At 41.2% G+C, this 21,757-nt stretch overlaps 1 protein-coding gene across 1 annotated transcript; it reads left to right on the plus strand.

Annotated features, from left to right (window-relative positions):
- Positions 1-10,460: 10,460 nt before the first annotated feature.
- On the plus strand, positions 10,461-14,437 carry LOC117562409. Its single transcript, XM_034240239.1, has 2 exons — positions 10,461-11,489; positions 14,363-14,437. Exon 1 carries the CDS (start codon positions 10,563-10,565, stop codon positions 11,223-11,225), a length of 663 nt encoding a protein of 220 aa, XP_034096130.1. The 5' UTR covers positions 10,461-10,562; the 3' UTR covers positions 11,226-11,489; positions 14,363-14,437.
- Positions 14,438-21,757: the final 7,320 nt, after the last annotated feature.

The following is a 21,757-nucleotide window of genomic DNA, read 5'->3' on the forward strand; positions in this document are numbered from 1 at the left end:
GATATAAGAAGAAGATGTTTCTACAACAACGGTGGAGATTGAGAGGCTCAGTGAGGTAAAGGACTCTGAGTGTTTAGATAGTTAACTTTAGCCTAAGTTATCTCAGTGGGTCTCAAAACGTTTTGATCACAATTCATGTAAACAAATATTTCCAAGGCACTCCTTTATAATTATTGGGATAAACAGGTTTGAAATCATTTCAATGTATACTATAGAACAGTACACCAAACATATCGTTTAAAACTGGAGAGATAAAAAAAGATGCATAAATAAATAAATGTTAACTAGGTAAAATAACAAAAAAAAATAGGCCTAAGTTACATGTATTTGTTATTGGCTATGTTCACATACTTATTTGATTATTATTAAAAAGTAAACCGATCTTTTTCATATGGGTGTTTTAGAGTTGTACCCCCTAGATCTATTCTTTAGTAATTGTGTGCTCAAAGTGCACCAGATTGAAGCATTTTACTTTGAAATGTTCAACAAAAATCTTCCCAAATCAAACATGTTCATACAATACTGAATACATTTGAAGCCTTTTTGATGTATATTACCGATGTCAATACGTTTCTGTTTTTGTAGTGTATTTGTCTTTTGTAGAGATTTTCTTTTATTCTTTATATATTCTATTGTGTATTCCTTGGATACTCTATTGATCTGTATATTTTCTACTGTACGATTCTCTGGCTGGGGAAAGGGGGAGCCAGATAAAATCTCGCCTAGGGCATCAAATTGGCTAGCACCGGCCCTGCCCGTATGTTACAAAAGTACCTGTATGTGGCTTCATAGAGCATGCACAACTTTAACCACGCCCCCCAAAAGGCTCGTTCACATCAAGCACGTACATTTGCGTACACGTAACTGCACCGCGCGTTCATGACAGCATGGTACTGAATTGTTATATGATGGATTTTGATATTAACGAAGCGGCAGCTAGCAGCTAGCTAGTAATTATGCTAATATGTACATCGAAAACATACCAGTTTCACCCACTGTCTCTGCCACCTCCCTCCATGCCTGGTTCCTCCGGTTTGTATCCCGGTGTGAAGAAGAAGCCTTCATCACAATTGGCATAGGGGCATGGTAAAAGGCACACTGAGGGAAACACATTAATAACTTAGCTGGACATTGATAAAATAAAACCCAAGTCATTGTTTGTTCAAAACAGATTTATTGGAAGTCATATACAAGTAACCTGCTTACCCTCTCCTTCAAGGTTGAGAAGGCCAAACAGAGCAACAGAAAGAAGCAGCCTTAAGTAGAACAGTGGGAACACCTGTGCTCAATTGGAGCATACCATGTAGTGCATGGGCACGGGTGGCACTTTTCTTGCGAGTGTAAACATGTTATTGTTTGGGGCTTCTGTGGTCAGAGATATAGAATATGTTGACCTATTTGATTTGTTGTGTTTGGGTAATTTGCCTTGCATTTTGAATGTGTTTGTAGATGAGAATGACATTGGTTAGGGGTATAAATAGTGGATTGTCCTAGGGGGAGGGGCTTAACGTGTATAAACCCCTGGCCACAAATGTTTTGAGAGATAGTCTGACGGTGGCTGTAGAGCAGAGAGGTAACAGTCCTACAGATGTAGCGCTTCATTTCAGACAGTTTGAAACGCGAGGGCCGTGATTGGTACGTGATCTGCCCTCGCTCAAGGGAAAACCTCCAGCTTGACTTGAGACCTCCCCTGTGATAAATAAATGTAATTATTATGAAGCCAGCTGCAATGGATCATTGATCCACCAGGGGGTTCAGTGGGGTTCCACACTGGAGCTCATGTGAAATAAAGTCAGATACAGTACGCTGGATGTACAGCGGAACTTTGTTAAGATCCATATGTCACGGATATCATACTCTGTGCTAAATAAGAGACATGTAATCATTTACAAAACATCACCATGTTGTTATTTAACAAAATAATGTTGTTTAGTCGAAAAAAACAAACGGGAGGAAATGCAACTCGGGTCTCGATTTTTAATCCTAATTGAATCATCTTCACCACGATCATTTATGTTTATGTTTGCCGAATTGACATGAAATCACTGACACATATGAATATACTGTATTCAACTTCATTAAAATGTTATTAACGTGCCTAAACTCAGTAATTCACTAAAAATATTTATATTTTAATGGAGCCTCGTCGGCAGATCAGGATCCCAACGCGTAGCGGAGGGATCTTGATCAGCTGAAGGGTGTTATTTTCCCCATAAGGAACAGGTCGCTACAAATTATCCCGCTTATTACATGGCCATATTCTCAACAAAGTAACGACATGACTCCCAATATTAATCGAAATGCTTTTATGGATTTAGAAAATGTTTTTATTGATTTAAAAAATAGTTGTATGTATTGATTTAAATTGACATGCATCCGCTAAGAAAAATAGTCCGTTGTTACCAATTTTTAAACAGTCTGAATGAAACGGCAGCTCTCAGCTGTGTGTTTACACACCTAATGGCCCATCAACCACAGATCTCTCCCACCCTGATCTTTCTTCTCCAGCAGCTAAATTAACTGTAGGTTACTCTGAGGCTGCTTCTCAGGTCGACTATTTTCATTTCCTCGCTCCTCGGTCCTCGGTCTCACCGGAAGTTGATTTGCCTGCGCCATCTTGAGTACCGTCCCATGGCTCTTATTTCTGCCGGAGGACCGAGGATCGAGGAGCGATCATGGAGGAGCGATAACCGAGGAACCACCAGACCATCCTCCGATGAAATCCTCAGATACTCACCCCGCCCCCTTACTGTGTATCGCTCACTGATTGGACGAGGCAGTGCATGCACTGATCTGATGCTTCTTGACATGAGAGCAGAGTGAAGAAAATACATGAACCTCACGGGAGTCACTCCTCAGTTTATACCGTGTTTTGTTTCGATTCATGTATCATTTAGTTACAAATATGTGATATATCTGAACAACAAAGTGGTCAAAAATCATTTAATTCATTTTTTGGAAACATTTTCATGATCGCTTTTTTCGTTTTACATTTTCATTTATTGTCATTTCCATTCAGTCAGTCATTAAGTGCTATTAAAATGTTAATTTACTACATATCCAAACAAACAAAGTGTGCAATCCAATGAATGTTAATCTAACTGGGTTTTGATAGATAACATATCTCTTTTTATTCTCTCAATTATTTTATTTCTATTGTGCACTCTAATCAATATTAATCAAACTATTGTTCGTTTATACATTTTAAGAATGGCGTTTATCTTTTTTGAGAATTAGTTCTTATTTTTATTTTATTTATTGGGGTCTACAACAGATGATACAAATGTTTGTGTCAGTAAATGTGTACTAACAGAGGCGGGGGGGTGTGTGGAAATAACGGGGACAGAGCTGCTGTCAGACGATCAGCTGTGCAGCGTCATCACAAACTGACGTCCCTTCACGTGACGCTCCGGAGGAAAGGACGTCCCATTGCTCTTAAAACTCATTTCCCTGCTTCTCGTGGTTTCCTTGCGTCCCTCCATGCTTCCCTGGTGGGAGGGACTAAACGCAGGGAAACGACGCAAGTGAGGGAAGCAAGGATTTCATTTAATCGACCTGAGAAGCAGCCTGAGTGACAAGATTTATTTATTGTGGCATTTATGTTTTTAGGTATAAAATGTTATATAATTCAGGCTTATAATTCACCCTTCTCTAAAAGCCTTCAACAATGACAATATTCATAGTAATTTAATAAATCCTTCCAACACACATTGTAAAAAATAGCCTACTGTAAGTTAAGAAATCATTCCAATATGTACATCTTCTGATGTAACAACAATAACATTATAAATAGTAACATAGCTGAACATGGTATTGCACATTGAGCTTTGAGTGTTACTGACCTGAGATGTTTTTATTACATGAATTAAGGTGACTGAGGCTGTTTAACATAGACAGAGCACAACTGAAACATGACATCTGAAACGATGTAACAACATAATACACCTTTGGGGATGCAGCTTGGGATGTGAGCATAGACTGTATATATAAATGGACGTAGGGTCCGTGACGTCACCCATAGGATACTGCAGAGAAGCCCTTAGTAGGCGGAGTCGGCCACTAACGGCTCGACAGAGTTAAACTCCCGCCTGCTCCAAATAAGGGCAAAGAGGCGGAGCCGAGGCGGGACCTCCTGCCACCGAGCTGGAACCTTACTTCTGGATAGGGGTTGGACTCTATTCTTCTCCGGAGTTGCTCAAGGTGTGAGGCGCCGGGCGGGTGTGGGGATACTCACAAGTCCCCGGTTAGGTGCTTCGTTGTTGGAGTTTACCCCAGTGGACGAGAGGGTCGCCTCCCTACGCCTGCGGGTTATGGGGGGGAAAACTCTGACTGTTGTGTGTGCTTATGCACCCAACAGCAGTTCAGAGTATACGGCCTTCTTGGAGACCCTGGAAAGAGTCCTGTATGGGGCTCCTGAAGGGGACTCTTTAATCTTGCTGGGAGACTTCAACGCACATGTGGGCAATGATGGAGACACTTGGAGGGGCGTGATTGGGAGGAACGGCCCCCCTGATCTGAACCGGAGTGGTGGTTTGTTACTGGACTTCTGTGCTAGTCATGGATTGGCCATAACAAACACCATGTTCGAACATAAGGATGCTCATAAGTGTACGTGGTACCAGAGCACCCTAGGCAGAAGGTCCATGATCGATTTCGTTATCGTATCATCGGACCTGAGGCCGTATGTTTTGGACACTCGGGTAAAGAGAGGGGCGGAGTTGTCAACTGATCACCATCTGGTGGTGAGTTGGGTCGAGTGGCGGGGGAAGCCTCTGGATAGACCTGGTAAGCCCAAACGTGTAGTTCGGGTGAACTGGGAACGTCTGGAGGAGGCCCAAGTTCAGGAGGCCTTCAACTCACACCTCCGGCGGAGCTTTTCGGGCATTCCTGTGGAGGTTGGGGACATTGAACCAGAGTGGTCGGTGTTCAAAGCCTCTATTGCCGAAGCCGCGGCGGGGAGCTGTGGTCTCAAGGTCCTAGGTGCCTCAAGGGGCGGTAACCCTCGAACCTCCTGGTGGACACCGGTGGTCAGGGAAGCCGTCCGACTGAAGAAGGAGGCCTTCAGGGATTTGTTATCCCGGGGGACACCCGAGGCAGTTGCAAGGTACCGACAGGCCCGAAGGGCAGCAGCCTCATCCGTGGCCGAGGCAAAGCAGCGGGTGTGGGAGAAGTTCGGAGAAGACATGGAGAAGGACTTTCGGGCGGCACCAAAGTTGTTCTGGAAAACTGTCCGACACCTCAGGAGGGGGAAGCAGGGAACCATCCAAGCTGTGTACAGTAAGGATGGGACGTTGTTGACCTCAACTGATGGAGTGTTAGGGCGTTGGAAGGAACACTTTGAGGAACTCCTGAACCCGACAACTCCACCCTCTATGTTAGAGGCAGAGCTGGAGTATGACGGGGGATCAACACCAATCTCCCGGGGGGAGGTCACTGAGGTCGTCAAACAACTCCACAGTGGCAAAGCCCCGGGGGTGGATGAGATCCGCCCGGAAATGCTGAAGGCTCTGGGTGTTGAGGGACTGTCATGGTTGACACGTCTCATCAACGTTGCGTGGAAGTCGGAAACAGTACCGAAGGAGCGGCAGACCGGGGTGGTGGTTCCCCTTTTTAAAAAGGGGGATCAGAGGGTGTGTGCCAATTACAGAGGCATCACACTACTCAGCCTCCCCGGGAAAGTTTACTCTAAGGTACTCGAAAGGAGGGTCAGGCCGATTGTCGAACCTCAGATTGAGGAGGAACAATGCGGATTCCGTCCTGGTCGTGGAACGACGGATCAGCTTTTTACTCTCGCAAGGATCCTGGAGGGGGCCTGGGAGTACGCTTATCCGGTCTACATGTGTTTTGTAGACTTGGAGAAGGCGTATGACCGAGTTCCCAGGGAGTTACTGTGGGAGGTGCTGCGGGAGTATAGGGTGAGGGGGTCTCTACTCAGGGCCATCCAATCTCTGTGCTCCCAAAGCGAGAGCTGTGTCCGGGTTCTCGGCAGTAAGTCGGACCCATTTCCGGTGAGGGTTGGCCTCCGCCAGGGCTGCGCTTTGTCACCAATCCTGTTTGTAATATACATGGATCGGATTTTGAGGCGTAGTCATGGGGGAGGGGGTCTGCAGTTCGGTGGACTAAGGATTGCACCACTGCTTTTTGCAGATGATGTGGTTCTAATGGCTTCATCGGTCTGCGACCTTCAGCACTCACTGGATCGGTTCGCAACCGAGTGTGAAGCGGCTGGGATGAGGATCAGCACCTCCAAATCTGAGGCCATGGTTCTCAGCAGGAAACCGATGGACTGTCCACTTCAAGTAGGGAATGAGTCCTTACCCCAAGTGAAGGAGTTCAAGTATCTCGGGGTCTTGTTCTCGAGTGAGGGAACAATGGAGCGTGAGATGGGCCGGAGAATCGGAGCAGCGGGAGCGGTACTGCAGTCGCTTTACCGCACCGTTGTGACGAAAAGGGAGCTGAGCCAGAAGGCAAAGCTCTCTGTCTACCGGGCCATTTTCGTTCCTACCCTCACCTATGGTCATGAAGGATGGGTCATGACCGAAAGAACGAGATCGCGGATACAAGCGGCCGAGATGGGTTTTCTCCGCAGGGTGGCTGGTGTCTCCCTTAGGGATAAGGTGAGAAGTTCGGTCATCAGGGAGGGACTCGGAGTTGAGCCGCTCCTCCTTCGCGTCGAAAGGAGCCAGTTGAGGTGGTTCGGGCACCTAGTTAGGATGCCACCTGGGCGCCTCCCTAGGGAGGTGTTCCAGGCACGTCCAGCTGGGAAGAGACCAAGGGGTAGACCTAGGACCAGGTGGAGGGATTATATCTCTTCGCTGGCCTGGGAGCGCCTTGGGATCCCCCAGTCAGAGCTGGTTGATGTCGCCAGGGAAAAGAAAGTTTGGTTCTCTGCTGGAACTGCTACCCCCGCGACCCGACCATGGATAAGCGGGAGAAGATGGATGGATGGATGGATGTTATCAAAACGTAGTGCAACTCTAGAAGCTTGCTCTGTTGTCTCACTGAAATAATCACTTTTACCACGTTTTTTACAGACAATATTGAGAGATAAATAGTAGCAGTTCTCACTATGTGTTAAATATCTTTGCCTTTAATACATTAAATTAGAAAGCTGACAAAGTCATATTGCTAAATATCTAAAATGTAACTTTTTGCATGGAAAAAACCCTCAACTTAACTGATGTGTAGGTGATCTAGTATTTAGTATTGTTTAATGGAATGTATATCAGTGTATTAAAGTCAATACTTCATTAATTTAAACCAATATCTTTCTTGATTATCTGTACAGTATGAAAAAAAGAGTCTTTGTACCTGTGCTGAAGTTCACTGCTGTGAGGAGTCCAGTTCTGTCTCTCACTCTCTGGTCCAGCCTGTCTGCATCACCTGGACACCTTAAACAAACAGATATATATATATATATATATATATATATAGATATCTATATATATATATATATATATATATATATATATATATATATAGATATCTATATATATATATATATATATATATATATATATATATCTATATATATATATATATATATATATCTATATATCTATATCTATATTATATCTATATATATATATATATATATATATATGTAAAGTACCATGTGTACAAACAATATAACTTATTCTCTTCTGTTGAACATGTTGGATTGGGTATTGTCCGAGTCAGGGTCCTTTTTATTTTACTGTAACTTTGGAAGTTGTGTTACCAATGCTTACTGTTTATTTGATACCCATTTGGTAATGCAATTAATAAAAACAACAAGGTTTGGGTTTGTTCTTCAGATGACTGTGACGTTAACGTGTAAGCTCAATAATGAACTGCAGCTCAACCAACCATATTGTAATATCTAAGTAATCATCTTGAAATATGACATTAATAATTGTAATATACACATCTTATTGTGAGGTTGATTTCACATACACTACTTCAACGTTAACTTGTCTACATACTTGAGCATAGCCATTAAATTAACCTTAGCGATGCATACAGTTCCTTCCTACATAATAAAATATCTCTAAGTTACAAGGATGACCTTATTTTATCAACCTCAAACCGAAGCCGTTTGTTCAACAGTATTATCCCACTTAACGCTTGTCTATTTCGTTGTAACCTTTATATATACAGTCTATTATTTTAACTTGGAGGCTATGATTAGCATCGTTAGCACCGATGTAGCTACCACTCGCTACACGCTAACCCAAGCCTTAACATTCATTACGTAGCTGATTAAAATCATTAACACATCAATAAAGCACTCGAATTTCACTTACCGCAAAACCGCATTCATGCACCGTCTGTTTTAACCGCAGAACGAGTCACAATAGTCCGATATATAAGCATGAAGAACAAACAGCCACGGCCGGCTTCAAGATGTGTTTCCTGGATGAACTGACCAGGCAGAGTCCCTGTAGCTAGCTTCACGGAGCAGGTAGCAGAGAGACGAGAAGCTAGCAGCAGCAGTCACTTGACAGAGCCGTCACTCAATGTGACCACGCCCTAATTTATGCAAAAACATTAAGACCTAATATAAATAAAAGGGTCGTGTTAGAAAACAATTCACTCACAGATCCATATTCATGAAGGTGGAATCTAACTATATCGATAATAAAATGTATGGAGCCAGGGGTAGAAACATGTTTTTTTCTGCTGTAAAATTGGGCATTTTAACATGGGGGTCTATGGAAATTGCTCCTTTCTGCAGCCATCGCCTATCGGCCAATATATGAACTGCAGTGTGTGGCACTTCCGTATTGGCGTCCCGGCTATTCCCCAGAGTTTGCCCCTTGGATGTGAGGAGTGAGGGACACGGCTTAGAACGGGCGTGTCGCCTACTGTCCTGCCAGTGTTGGCAGGACAGTATAGTGTGTGCACCAGTCTGCCTTGATCTATGAATTCATGTTTTAACCACACACACCTCTACACACACACACACACACACACACACACACACACACACACACACACACACACACACACACACACACACACACACACACACACACACACACACACACACACACACACACACACACACACAATTGACATGAAATCACTGACAAATATGAATATACTGTATTCAACTTCATTAAAACGTTATTAACGTGCCTAAACTCAGTAATTCACTAAAAATATTTATATTTGAATGGAGCCTTGTCGGCAGATCAGGATCCCGACGCGTAGCTGAAGGGTGTTATTTTCCCCATAAGGAACAAGTCGCTGCAAATTATCCCGCTTATTACATGGCCACATTCTCAACAAAGTAACAACATGACTCCCAATATTAATCGAAATGCTTTTATTGATTTAAAAAATAGTTGTATTGATTTAAATTGACATGCATCCGCTAAGAAAAATTGTCCGTTACCGTTTTTTAAACAGTCTGAATGAAACGGCAGCTCTCAGCTCTGAAAAATACTTACATTGCACACACACAACACACATCACACAAATTGACCCGATTGGCGGTTCTAGTGTTAAATAAACTCACTAATGAATGAAACCAGTTCAATATGCATTATTCTTATTCTTATCATTCTTTATGAGCGCAGAAATAGTCTTAAAATCAGACCTGTTTTTTAAATGAAATCTGACGGCAGGCAGTTAGCTCTGATCACCTATGATAAATGCGCCACACCTAATCGCTGGCCATTCAGCCACAGAGCTCCCTCTATACACATCAAACTGTAGACGGTGTGAAAGCACCTATTGTTTTAAATAATGGTCGGAATGTGACCTGTGATCCTTCTGAATTACCGTGGGACAGCACATTCTAAACTAAAATGTTCAATCAATAAAGTAACATCTTATCTTATCTTAATAATATCTTCATATTAATAATAATAATAAATCATACAGTATGTGTCCGAAAGGGAGCAGGAGGAAGCAAACACAAACATATACAAAAAATATACTGCATATTAAAGCAAACGATTGTAAAGGTAAAAGTATGAGCATAACAAATAAAGAAGTGTATGTAAACATTTACATTATTATTATGATTATTTAATATATGAAGACTATATATTATTGAATTACAAGATTAGATATACTTTATTTGATCTAAAATATTGATGTGTTCAAATGTTCTTCAAAACACAACTGAAAGTCCATGAAACTTGTCTTTCTGTATTTGTGAATGAAGCGCATCCTGGTTAAAACCTGAAATTGAAAATCTGGCAACGCCCTCTTGGAAAATAGTGGGAGGGCTTAACATTCCTCGATACTGGTTTTAGGCAGGTCGTAGGCAGGAAGCTGTAAGCTGGAGTCTGAAATGAGGTGCTACATCTGTATGTCCTCGACCTGTTTAGATATATTGAGGTTTTGTTTTCTTTATGTAAATCCTTGTGACTGTGTCTTTTTCAGCATTGTTGGCTGTTAATAAAAGCACCTAAGGACAATTTTTGTGTGACTCTAGCCAGCTTATTTAATCCCTAGTTTTTTCCATCAACATTTTTGTAACATATGGTGTCAGAAGTGGGATGGCCAGTCGAAAAAATGGACGTATTTTTAAAAAATGAACTGGACTACGCTCTGAGCGAAAACCTTTTATGATAAAGGATGAGGAGTGGGACACAGCTGTGACGTCAGAGGAAGAAGGAATATCAATTGGTTTTGAAACACAAGGGGCAAAACAGAAAATCCGGCAGCTGCAACCTGGGCCATCTCCAGGAGTGGGTCCCTCAAACGCTGACGTGGTAAATATCTTCATGGACTTTATAGCGGCTCAGCAGAGGAGAGATGAAATCCTACAGGAGGAGCTCAGGGGCCTGCGGGTCTCAGTTGAGGCCTCCCAGCAGCCTGTTCATCGCCACCAGGGGGGTCGACACGTTGACTTTGGGCCTTCATTGATGTCTTCTCCTGACATATTTGGTCATCCTTCTGGGGGTGTAGCGGCAGTTCATCGTAAGGAGCCAAAGATGCCAGTGTATCAAAATGGTGAAAACATTGAAAATGACCTTCTACGCTTCGAACGCATGGCAAAAACATGGCAGTGGCCAAGGGAGGAATGGGCCTGTCGACTTATCCCTTTGCTAACTGGCAAAGCCCTGGAGGCCTACACAGCGATGGATGAAGACATGTCCAACTGCTACCCAGATCTGAGGGAGGCGCTGTTGGTCAAATTTGACATCTCTCCAGAGACCCATCGTCAGGGTTCCGGGCCACCTCATCACAACCGGGGGAGACACCGACAGAATCATACCACCGGTTGAAAGGGCTCTATCGTCGCTGGATGCGACCGGAGCAGAAGAGTAAAGAACAGATGGGGGAGACTATCATCCTGGAGCAGCTGCTGCAGGTGCTTCCTCCAGATACTTGTACGTGGGTAAAATAACATGAACCTGAGGATGGTCTTACAGCATCCAAGTTGGCCATGCAGTTCCTGACTGCCAGAAAGGGGGCGACACCACGACCAACGCAGGATGAAACCAGGGACTGGAACCACCAAAGGGACAACTTTCCAAAGACTGGTCAAGGTAACCGGGGGGCATTTGATAGGGGACCCTCTGCTCAGTCAGGGACTAAATCTTTTGTATGTTATCATTGTCAGCAGCAGGGACACAAAGCGTCAGATTGCCCCCTGAAGAAGCCAACACTGACAGGACTGTGTTATGTGCCCAGAAAGGGTGAGGAGATTGACTGTCAAGACAGGGAAGGAGGATGTAAAGTGATCCCGATAAAAGTTAATGTTAAAACGGTAACTACTCTCCTTGACTCTGGAAGATCCATGTCATACATTAGGAAAAGTTGTGTGCCTTGTACTATTGACTACAACCAGCAGACAGATGTTTTATGTGATTGCAAGCCAGAACCACAGGTAGAGCTTACAGTTGATGTAGAAGGCCAAAGGTATCTGTTAAACGTGGGGGTAATTGAAAGTTTACCTGTGGAGATGCTTTTGGGGAGGGATTTGCCTATTCTATATGACCTCCTTAGCAGTACTAAACATGTCTGTGAACCCTTGTCAGGACAGAAAATGCATGTTTCTTGTTTCGTAGTGACACGGTCGCAGGCAAAAGCCCAAGCAAATCCTGGTGTCCAGCCTCTGCCAGACTTATGTGGTAGTCTGTGCAGTGCTGGAACAAAAGGGCCAAGGAAAACACGTCGGCAACGGCGGTTAGAGAAACACGCTTGGTCACCTGTACCTGGTGAAATGCCTGGCAATGCTTTGTCAAATGTAAAGTGGGAAATACCAGAGAATATGACCATATTGCAACAGTCTGATCCCTTGTTAAAATCTGTGCTAACCAAGGTGTTAAACTCAGCCAATCAAACCGCTCAAGTAGGTGGTGCAGCATACTTTCTCCAGAATTACCTGCTTTATCAGGGGGAAGAGCAAGACGGCAGGATATTAGTTGTGACAGGTAGCTGTAGATCCCTAGTACTACAGCTTGCATACACACTTCCATGGGCAGGACATCTAGGTCACTATAAGACGTATCTCAGACTTGCCTCTAGGTTATTTTGGCCTTCAATGTACACTGATGTGCAGAAATATTGTAAAAAAAAAGACAGAGTGGAAAAGGTGGGATTTATTTAACCTCAGTGTGTTAGAATTTCTATAGGTAATGCGTCCGGAGACCTGGACTCTCTCTCTCTGCCTGTCAGACGGCTAAGACCCCGATCCGCCTGAGCAAACAAAGACAAGTAGTAAAGAAGAAACTATTAAAGTAAAATGAGAAAATAATCCTAAACACACTGAGGGTACTGTGGGATAAAGGGGGACACACGATGGACATATTCACTACACTTTAAGCAGTGGGTGTTTTGGAGTTAGGAGTACAGAGTAGAACATATTCTTCAATATTTTCATCATGTTTACAAATTATTCTTTTAGGGTTTTTATTCATGTGTGAATTGGGTAGTGTTTTAAGTTGTTACAGTATTGATCAGTTCAAAAGGAGAGTTTTAGTAACCACTCAATAAAATCAGACAAATATTTATTTATATAGGCATTTAATTTTGAAAAAGCAATATAATTGTAAAAAATTGGGGCCTTGGATCACCCATTGTAAAGGTGCATATTATTGACAACCAATAAGGAGAAGGGGTCACTCAACCCACCCTGCAGTTGTCTTAAAAAATCTTACTTGCAGCTTCACAGGGAGCGCACGGCACCAGATTATGAGTTTAAAAGGCAAGCGTCACCACCTCCTAATGGACATCCATTTAATCAGTGATGACCTGAAATTTAGAGATGTTAAAAAGTAAAAACATACCTGCCATAAGTGATCATTCCTAAATTCAACTACAAACCATTGATGAAATTACTTCTGTTTTTAAATCCTTAATAAAGGAAGGAGTGATTGTTACATGTTCAGACACCCAAGGTTCCACGCACTGTTAGGGAGGTTAAACGTTTTTCTTTAAGTGGACCAGAATTGAAGATAAATTAATATGAGTTATGAAATACATGGCAGAGCTTTACAGATCCTAATAATGTTTTGACTCAAGAAAATGATATGCACAAGTTTCTGAAATAGATCTATTAGACATTTTAATATAGATTAGGTGTTAATAAACTGCAGTAGTAGTACTATGAGGAAGTGATATTTTTGGCTAACAAAATTCAGGAAATGTGGGAAACAGCTGTCCCAATGAAAAGTTAGAAATATCTTGAAAATTATAGTTGTAATCGTGAATTAATAAATGATGGCGCTCCATATATGACAGATTTTTGTAGACAAAGGATACTGGCCTATGCTGAAATATCAAAGTCTCTGCAGAGCACGACACATGGCCAAAAAGACTGAGACCAAATTACCTTTGACCCTGACTGACAGTGTTACTTGAGAAAAGCACTGTCAATGACTGACTCTGGGGTGTACCTGACCAAACTTGACTTTACAACCTGACAGTGTGAGTGTGAATGTATGTCTGCATGTGATCAGTGTAACTGCATGATTTAAAACAATGACTAATCAAGCATGCTTTTGGACTAACACATTATTCTGGGGCTCTGTGGGAAATGAGAGGTTTCCTAAAATTGTACACAATTGGAAAACCGCACTTGTGACCCGTTTCTAATCTACTTGGTGATATTTCACTCCCACAGGAGGTGGCGGTTTGCAAAATGTGAAGCTCAAACTAAAACATGAAGATTCTATTTATTTTAGGACTGAAAGATGGAGATAAACACTTCTTTTCACTGGAGTGTTTACTGTGGAAAATAATGGATGTAAAATTGTGAATGATGTTTGGTATTTTCTTATAATCAATGCTTACCTGAAGGTTTTCTTCCCATACAGGATTTTGTTACACATGAGTTCATGTGTAAAAAGGGGGAGTGTGTGTATAATGTATTATATCAACATGGCTGTCAAATTCACAATCTACATTTTTCATTTAGGGACTGAAAGAAACCTGCCGCCCCAACTCGGATGTTCAATCTGACCATTGATTGACAGTTTTAGAATGAACCTGCTCTATAAGATAGTGTTTGATGAATGTTGACATGTTTCATAAAAACATGTTGTTACTCAATATCTTACCCTAAGCCTAACCCTTTTATTTTAATTTGTAAAATTGTCTGAGTTTTTTTGCCGTCCGCGAGGAAAATAAATGTGGCTCAGAGCCTCAGAATACTGAAATCTGTATTTTTTTGTCATCTTTTTTCCTTCTAATTTGTTATTGTTTGGTGCAGGCATGAAACATACTACCAATAGAAATACATTGCTTCTAAAATCGTTCTGTCAGAATACTGAAATCTGTATTTTTTTAAATCTGTTTTTCCTTCTAATTTGTTATTATTTACATTGCTTTTGAAATCGTTGTGTTACACGAAAAAAATGGCGAAATTGTGTTGATGAACATGAATCAATAGATACATTTTGTGACTATAACACGAAATGCAGTGAGACTGTGTTGGCTGGAAGGCCAATCGCCTTTCTTTAATCCCAAATCCGCACATTTTTGCTCTTGGTGTCTATGTCAAAACAAACTGTCAAAACTCTGTACTCAAACCGGAAGTACTCGCCCTCCCCCCCACCCCCCACCCGCCGGAAGCTGATATACGCCATCTTGTGCACAGAGCAAATTGCCTCAGTCAGCTCCAAGGTACAGTGGGTGTTTTGATGGGTTTATTGCAGAATGAAAGCAATTGCTCAACAATTCAAGCTTCTGCAGAAAGTGTTACCATGTAACATGTTCAAGCAAAGTTTTCAAAAGAAAAGCATAACAATAGTTTTTCAGGTGCAATTCCATATAATAAAAAGGCCAAAAATCAGTCTTTCACTGCCTTCTCTCTCCAATATTGTATAACCTTTGTTGTATTCTCGCTCTCTTTATACTTGTTTTACTCCCTTTCGCCCACTCATATTCAACTTCCTTCCTCCTCGCAGGTAACTTGTTAGAATGGATCAGCAAATTAATTATGTGTGGGGGAATATGTTAACACTTCATATCCTCTGGCAATTTCAAAACTGTGTGTGAGAGGGAGAGGCAGAGAGATGAGAAAATGGAGATAGCAAGTGTGAATGTAGCAGGGGTGATTATAATTAGAACCCAGTTTGGGTAAAGCTGTATAATTGCACAGGCATACACAAACCGGCTCACATGCACAGTGTGGCATTGGGTTTTTCTGCATTTGCTTTGACTCAGCTAATATTTTCCTTCTCACCTGTTTTAAAAATGACCTAGTATTTTCTGCAGCTGCTCAAAAAAAGTTAGGAAAAATAAACATTGCAAAGTTCTCAGTGTTGTGATTCCAATTAAATGTCATGTTTGCCTTTTTTATGCCTTGCCAAAGCTGAGGAGCTGTGATTCAATATCGCCGTAAATAATACCCTGCCTTGCTACCATTGACTAGTCACAATGTGGTCAAGGCAATTTGCAATTTACAATTGTATCTCATTGTATTGTTATATTTGGTCTTATTCAACTTCGTCATTGGTTCTATTTTTTCCTTTCTGTCTGTCTCATATTTTGTTGTATAATTGTTGTATAATATATATAAAAATACTTGAGACAGGAGCCTTACATCATTCACTTATTGAATGTGAATCTGTTTTTTGGACACTTGGGTTATTTAAATTCAATGTATGAAAAGATATGTGTTTGAAAATGTTCAAATAAAAAAAAATTCATCTTTGACGTAGGCAATGATTCAGCCCCTTGACAGTTTTCAATAGAATAAGTGTCCTTCATTTCCTTAAAAACATCCGCCTCCATTCTCTGCCTGCTGCTCCTCTGGGTTCAGACATCTTTGGTTGTGAGGTAGATACTGTTGACTGGCAGCAGCTGCACAGAGGGGTATACTGTATGTGAGTAAGCTGTTGAGCAGCCCTCCAAGATAAACAAGGTAAGCAGTAACGGTAGTTGATCAATGTAAACAGGTATCCATTTGCAATTGTATTTGTCAATTCTTTAAAAAATTTGATCATTTGTGTTTCACATTTTGATCCAAATGTGTAAACACAAAGTGAGATGTCAGAGAAAAACTCAAATATAGACTAAGCAACACCTTTTTTTTCTAAAACTTTATTTATAACAAAGAGGTTTAACACAAGTTGCCTTATAAAAACAATATATGAAAGGGCATTTTTTTGTTGTACGTTCCGTTCTTTTGCCTAGAGTGGTGCAGTAAAGAGCCTGAATACCCTGGAATGAGTTAGAATTTTTCCGGTTCCCTCATCTCAAAGTCAAGGTTTTTTTTACATGTTTTTGGTAGAAACCTGAAATAAGATCTGTGGTTAACACAAGCTAAAGAGATTTTCAAGTTTGATCTCCAACATAAAAAGTAATTAAACACCCCACTCGTGAATGTCTAAAGCTTCTATGTGTCATAAAAACTGTGGCTGCTAACAAGTGATTAATAAACGTGGTGATGCACAGTTGATACTTAACCATTTTTGTTCTGCAGGATAATATCTACATATTTATACCACTTTGTGATTTTCGAAGAATAAAGGTATAAACTACTTCATATACCTTTATTCTTCGAAAATCACAAAGTGGTATAAATATGTAGATATTATCCTGCAGAACAAAAATGGTTAAGTATCTTAAACGTGTGTTGGCCAAAAAGCTTATTTTCAGACTTTGCCCCGTCGGCCTACAGAAATATGTCATCACTGCACAACTTTATTTTGGTCCAACCTCCTTCATATACTGCGGAGCTGACGATGGTCATGTATGGTGGAGGCAGATCTTTCTGGGTTAAAAGGTGTGAAGCGTGTGGTGAAACTGGCCTCGCTCAGCCTGAAGGAGCTGCTAACGTAGAGCTGTCTTAGAGAGGAGCAAGTGGAGGGCATGTACCCGAGAAAATATAAGGTTAATGTATTGGGAGAGACAGGAGTGACAGATGGATGTAGGGAAAGAGAAGGACGGCGCGAGAGAGATTGGAAGAAAGCAAAGCTACCGAGAGATTGAGCCAAAGAGACGTAGTGAAGCAGAAGGATGTGTGATGGATGGTGTGATGAAAGAAACATTTTATTTTTAAATGTTGAAGTTAAAAGCATCAATCTGGTGCACATAGAGAACCGCAGTGACGCGTCGTAAAACCCGGAAGTAAACTTCTTCCGATTCCTTCGTCAAAAAAGCAATGCAAATTCTCCATAGGATTTTGGAAAATAGCTCGAAATAAGGTCTGTGGTTGACACACATTTAAGAGAGGGATCACGTTTTGTTCAGCCGGATAATCTCCACATGTCTACCCTACTTTTATAATTTTTGAATCATAAATCTAGTCGCCAAAAGCAAAATGCTAACGTTATGCTAGTATAAACGAACTACAAGCCAGTACAGCAGCAGGGTCGCACGACTTCAACGTCACGCCAACTTAAGATCGTTTCAACTGACTTGCACTGAAACTGCACTTTGAACACTTTAAATATATTAACATTTTAAACTGTATACCCCGGTTATCTAGGCCCGTTTTGTTTAATGTATACCACGTTTATGTAGGGCCTTATTGTTTTGTTTTATGTATACATGTCACACTGTGGGAAACGATATTTCGATATTTCTGGATGTATAACACATGTAGAATTTTTGACAATAAAGCTGACTTTGACTTTCGCGTGCTTGCATATTTTAACAAAGGTTTTCATTTTAGCCACACTGAATTTAACTAGAAGTCATATCTGTGTCAATTACCAGTCTGATATCGTTTTACAAAGATGACAAGAAGAGTGTAGATAGAGGAGAGAACCACTACAAGTCAGGACACGTACAACAGTGCAGCCTAGATGAAGGTGTGCTTACCGGTGTTGTCAGGGCTAGCATGAGGGACAAGGTTTATAGTGTCGGTGAGTAGTGATAGCAAGAGTACCGTTAACCTAGAGTTAATTTATTCACATTAATTCCCATCAACAAATCCATTTTATGTGTCACATGAAATCTTTATTAAGCAAGGCAAGGCAAGTATATTTATATAGCACCTTTCAACACAAGGCAATTCTAAGTGCTTTACAAAAATGAAAGACATTAAGAAAATGGCATTTAAAATCAGTCATTAAAAAGAAAAGCTAATAAAATAAACATTAAAAGAAAAAATACATGGATAAAAGTTACAGTGCAGTTTAAGATGTGAATAGTTCAATTAAAAGCAGCGACAAAAAGAAAAGTCTTCAGCCTGGATATAAAAGTATTCAGAGTTGCAGAGGACCTGCAGGTTTCTGGGAGTTAGTTCCAGATATTTGGAGCATAATGACTTTACCATGTTTAGTTCTGACTCTGGGGACAGAAAGCTGACCAGTCCCTGAAGACCTGAGAGATCTGGATGGTTCATAATTTAGCAGGAGGTCAGAAATGTATTTTGGGCCTAAACCATTCAGTGCTTTATAAACCAGCAGCAGTATTTTGAAATCTATTCTTTGACACACAGGAAGCCAGTGTAAGGACCTCAGAACAGGAGTGATGTGATCCACTTTCTTAGTGTTAGTGAGGACTCGAGCAGCGGCGTTCTGAATCAGCTGCAGCTTCCTAATAGATGTTTTAGTGAGACCTGTGAAGACACCATTGCAGTAGTCCAGTCTACTGAAGATAAAAGCATGGACACGTTTTTCCAAATCCTATTGTGACATTAGTTTTTGAATCCTAGATATATTCTTTAGGTGATAGTAGGCTGATTTAGTAACTGTTTTAATGTGACTGTTGAAACTCAGGTCAGAGTCCATGACTACACCTAGATTTCTGGCTTTATCAGTTGTTTTGAACATTGCAGACTGAAGCTCAGCGCTAACTTGTATACGTTCTGCCTTTGCTCCAAAAACCATTACCTCAGTTGTATCTTTGTTTAATTGGAGAAAGTTCTGACACATCCAGTCATTGATTTGTTCAATGCACTTACTCAGTGTTTGAATTGGAGCATAGTCTCCTGGTGAAATGGTTACGTAAATGTGTGTGTCATCTGCATAGCTATGGTAACTTATTTTGTTGTTCTTCATTATCTGAGCCAGTGGTAGCATGTAGACGTTAAAGAGAAGAGGCCCCAAGATTACAAATATTACACACCAGAAAACACAGAAATATTCATGAAATAAACATACAGTAGGCTATAAACAATTAAAGGGATAATTGGGAAGGCATTACAAATGTAAATATATTTGAAATAATAAAACAATCTCACCACCACAGGTATCTACAGGAGAAGAGGGAATTCTCTCCACAAAATGTGAATGCCCATGTGGAGAATGGAAATGCAGTCATGCGGCTCCATTAGCCATCTTTGCCATCCACAATTTCAGCTGCACTGACACCCCCTGTCAGTGGAAGAAGCCAAAGGCAGCTTAACGTACACATTCAGTGGAGGAGCTATTTCCTCCAACCAATAACTAATCCGAAGATCGTGACTGGCTGAGGGACAGACTCGGGGGCAGGTTCTCAGGAATTTCTTGGCTTCTCTCCCCCGAGCTAGAAGAGGAACACTACACCTTGGAAACACTTACTGTTCCTGAAATTCTCAAATCTGTTGGGCATCAGGGACCTGAGGCAATTGTGGCAAGCATGGCATTGTCTGAGGAGCAACAGAGGGCAATTCAGGTTGCTACCACTGGTCAGCAAACCAACCCGAACTGGCATTTGTTCAGGAAAGGAAGGTTGACTGCCAGCAACTTTGGAGCTGTCCTGAGGTCAAAGCGTGTGACTGCTTCCCTTAGTGCCAGGGTGCTAGGGCAACAACAGGCCCTTGATGGTGTTTTGTCTGTACAATGGGGGACTATGAATGAATGTGAGGGCGTCAGGGCATTCACCACTGTAACCCAGATGCAGGTCCTTGAGTCAGGTTTGTGGCTCTCCCAATCAGGATTGTTGGGGGCATCTCCAGATGGTCTGGTAGGGTCTTCCGCTGTGCTGGAGGTAAAGTGTCCCTACGGAGCCAGGGAAATGGCAATTAGTGAAGCATTGCAAATCAAGGGCTTCTGTGTCAGTAAGGAAAGAGAAACATTCAGCCTGCGTGAGGAGCATCCTTACTGGCACCAAGTGCAAGGTCAGCTTCACCTCACTGCAAGAAAGAAGAAGAAATTAAGAAATTGTGAATCATTTTTAATTTACATTTACTCGCCTTTGCAATGTTGTGGTTGTTAGAGTGTTAGGTTTCCTGTCAGCTCGTCTGTTGGGAAGATATAAAATATTAGTTTCATGGAAGTCACATCGTCACATATAAGAGCATTAAGACATACAGTACATAGGCTAAAACAAAACATCTAAATATATAACCTTGCACTTTGTCTCGTGAACATTTTCACTATTTGGACATTTTTATAGATGAAAATTGAAATAAAGAAATAAATGGTAGATTAATTAATATTGAAAATAGGTGTCAGCTGCTACACTAATTATAATAGTTATATTTCTTAATTAATTAAGATTAGATATTACTGTATTGATCCCAATTTGGGAAATGTTTGTGTTGCAGCAGCATAACAAGAAAAACAAAATATAAGTTATTATATATACAAAAGTTAGTGAGGGATGGAATATTAAATTGAATATAAATGTAAAATGTACATGTGATTTGACATCCAAGAGAAGCTATGGAGCAGAGAGTTCTCTGCCAGCCAGAGGTGATTTGTTATTAGTTCAATATGTCAAACTGATTTCCCTGACTACAATCTTTAGTTACATGGTGAAACGTTATGCTGCTTGTACTAATTAGACTTATCATATAAGCCACACAGGTTTTAATAGGATTTATTCATTATCTTTACTTATGTTGCGGTATTTTCAGCAGCGCCATCTCTAAAACGGCGATACAGTCACTACCCATCATTTTCATTTCACCGTGACATGGACAAAAATGTAACGTCAGCTTACCTCATAGCACGAATCCAGACTCTCCTTTGGAAAACATTGGCCGGGAAACGATAGAACGAGCACGTTTCATGCGAAGACCTGTGGCTGCAACCCGGAGCAAAGCAACAAACCATTGCGTAGCTAACTAGTAGCGCTAGCTTTAGCTAACGTTAGCTAACGAAATGAACTGCCGAGTAAAATTGGAAAACACTGGTAATTAATTATTCTATAATTTGTAAAACTACGGTGTTAAAAACGACAATTTCAAAAATACAGATTCTAATGGTCAGATATAGATATACGGATACTACAGATAGGCAGGTACTTGCTTTCACAGGGGAAAACAAACTTAGCGGGAGTGTTTACGTGTTAGGCGTAATTACGTACAATGGCCTCGACAATTTCTGTAGTCCTATTCAGCCACTCGGTAACAACCATCGTTTTTCAGACACGTAAACTCTTCAAAAATCACCAGTGGGGTCACTGCTGATGTATTTAATGTCGTAGAACA

Source organism: Gymnodraco acuticeps, unplaced genomic scaffold, assembly GCF_902827175.1.
Source record: "Gymnodraco acuticeps unplaced genomic scaffold, fGymAcu1.1, whole genome shotgun sequence".
NCBI lineage: Eukaryota > Metazoa > Chordata > Actinopteri > Perciformes > Bathydraconidae > Gymnodraco > Gymnodraco acuticeps.

Excerpts from the sequence above, each read along its gene's own strand:
- LOC117562409 (XM_034240239.1), top strand. The coding sequence starts at position 10,563 with ATGATAAAGGATGAGGAGTGGGACACAGCTGTGACGTCAGAGGAAGAA.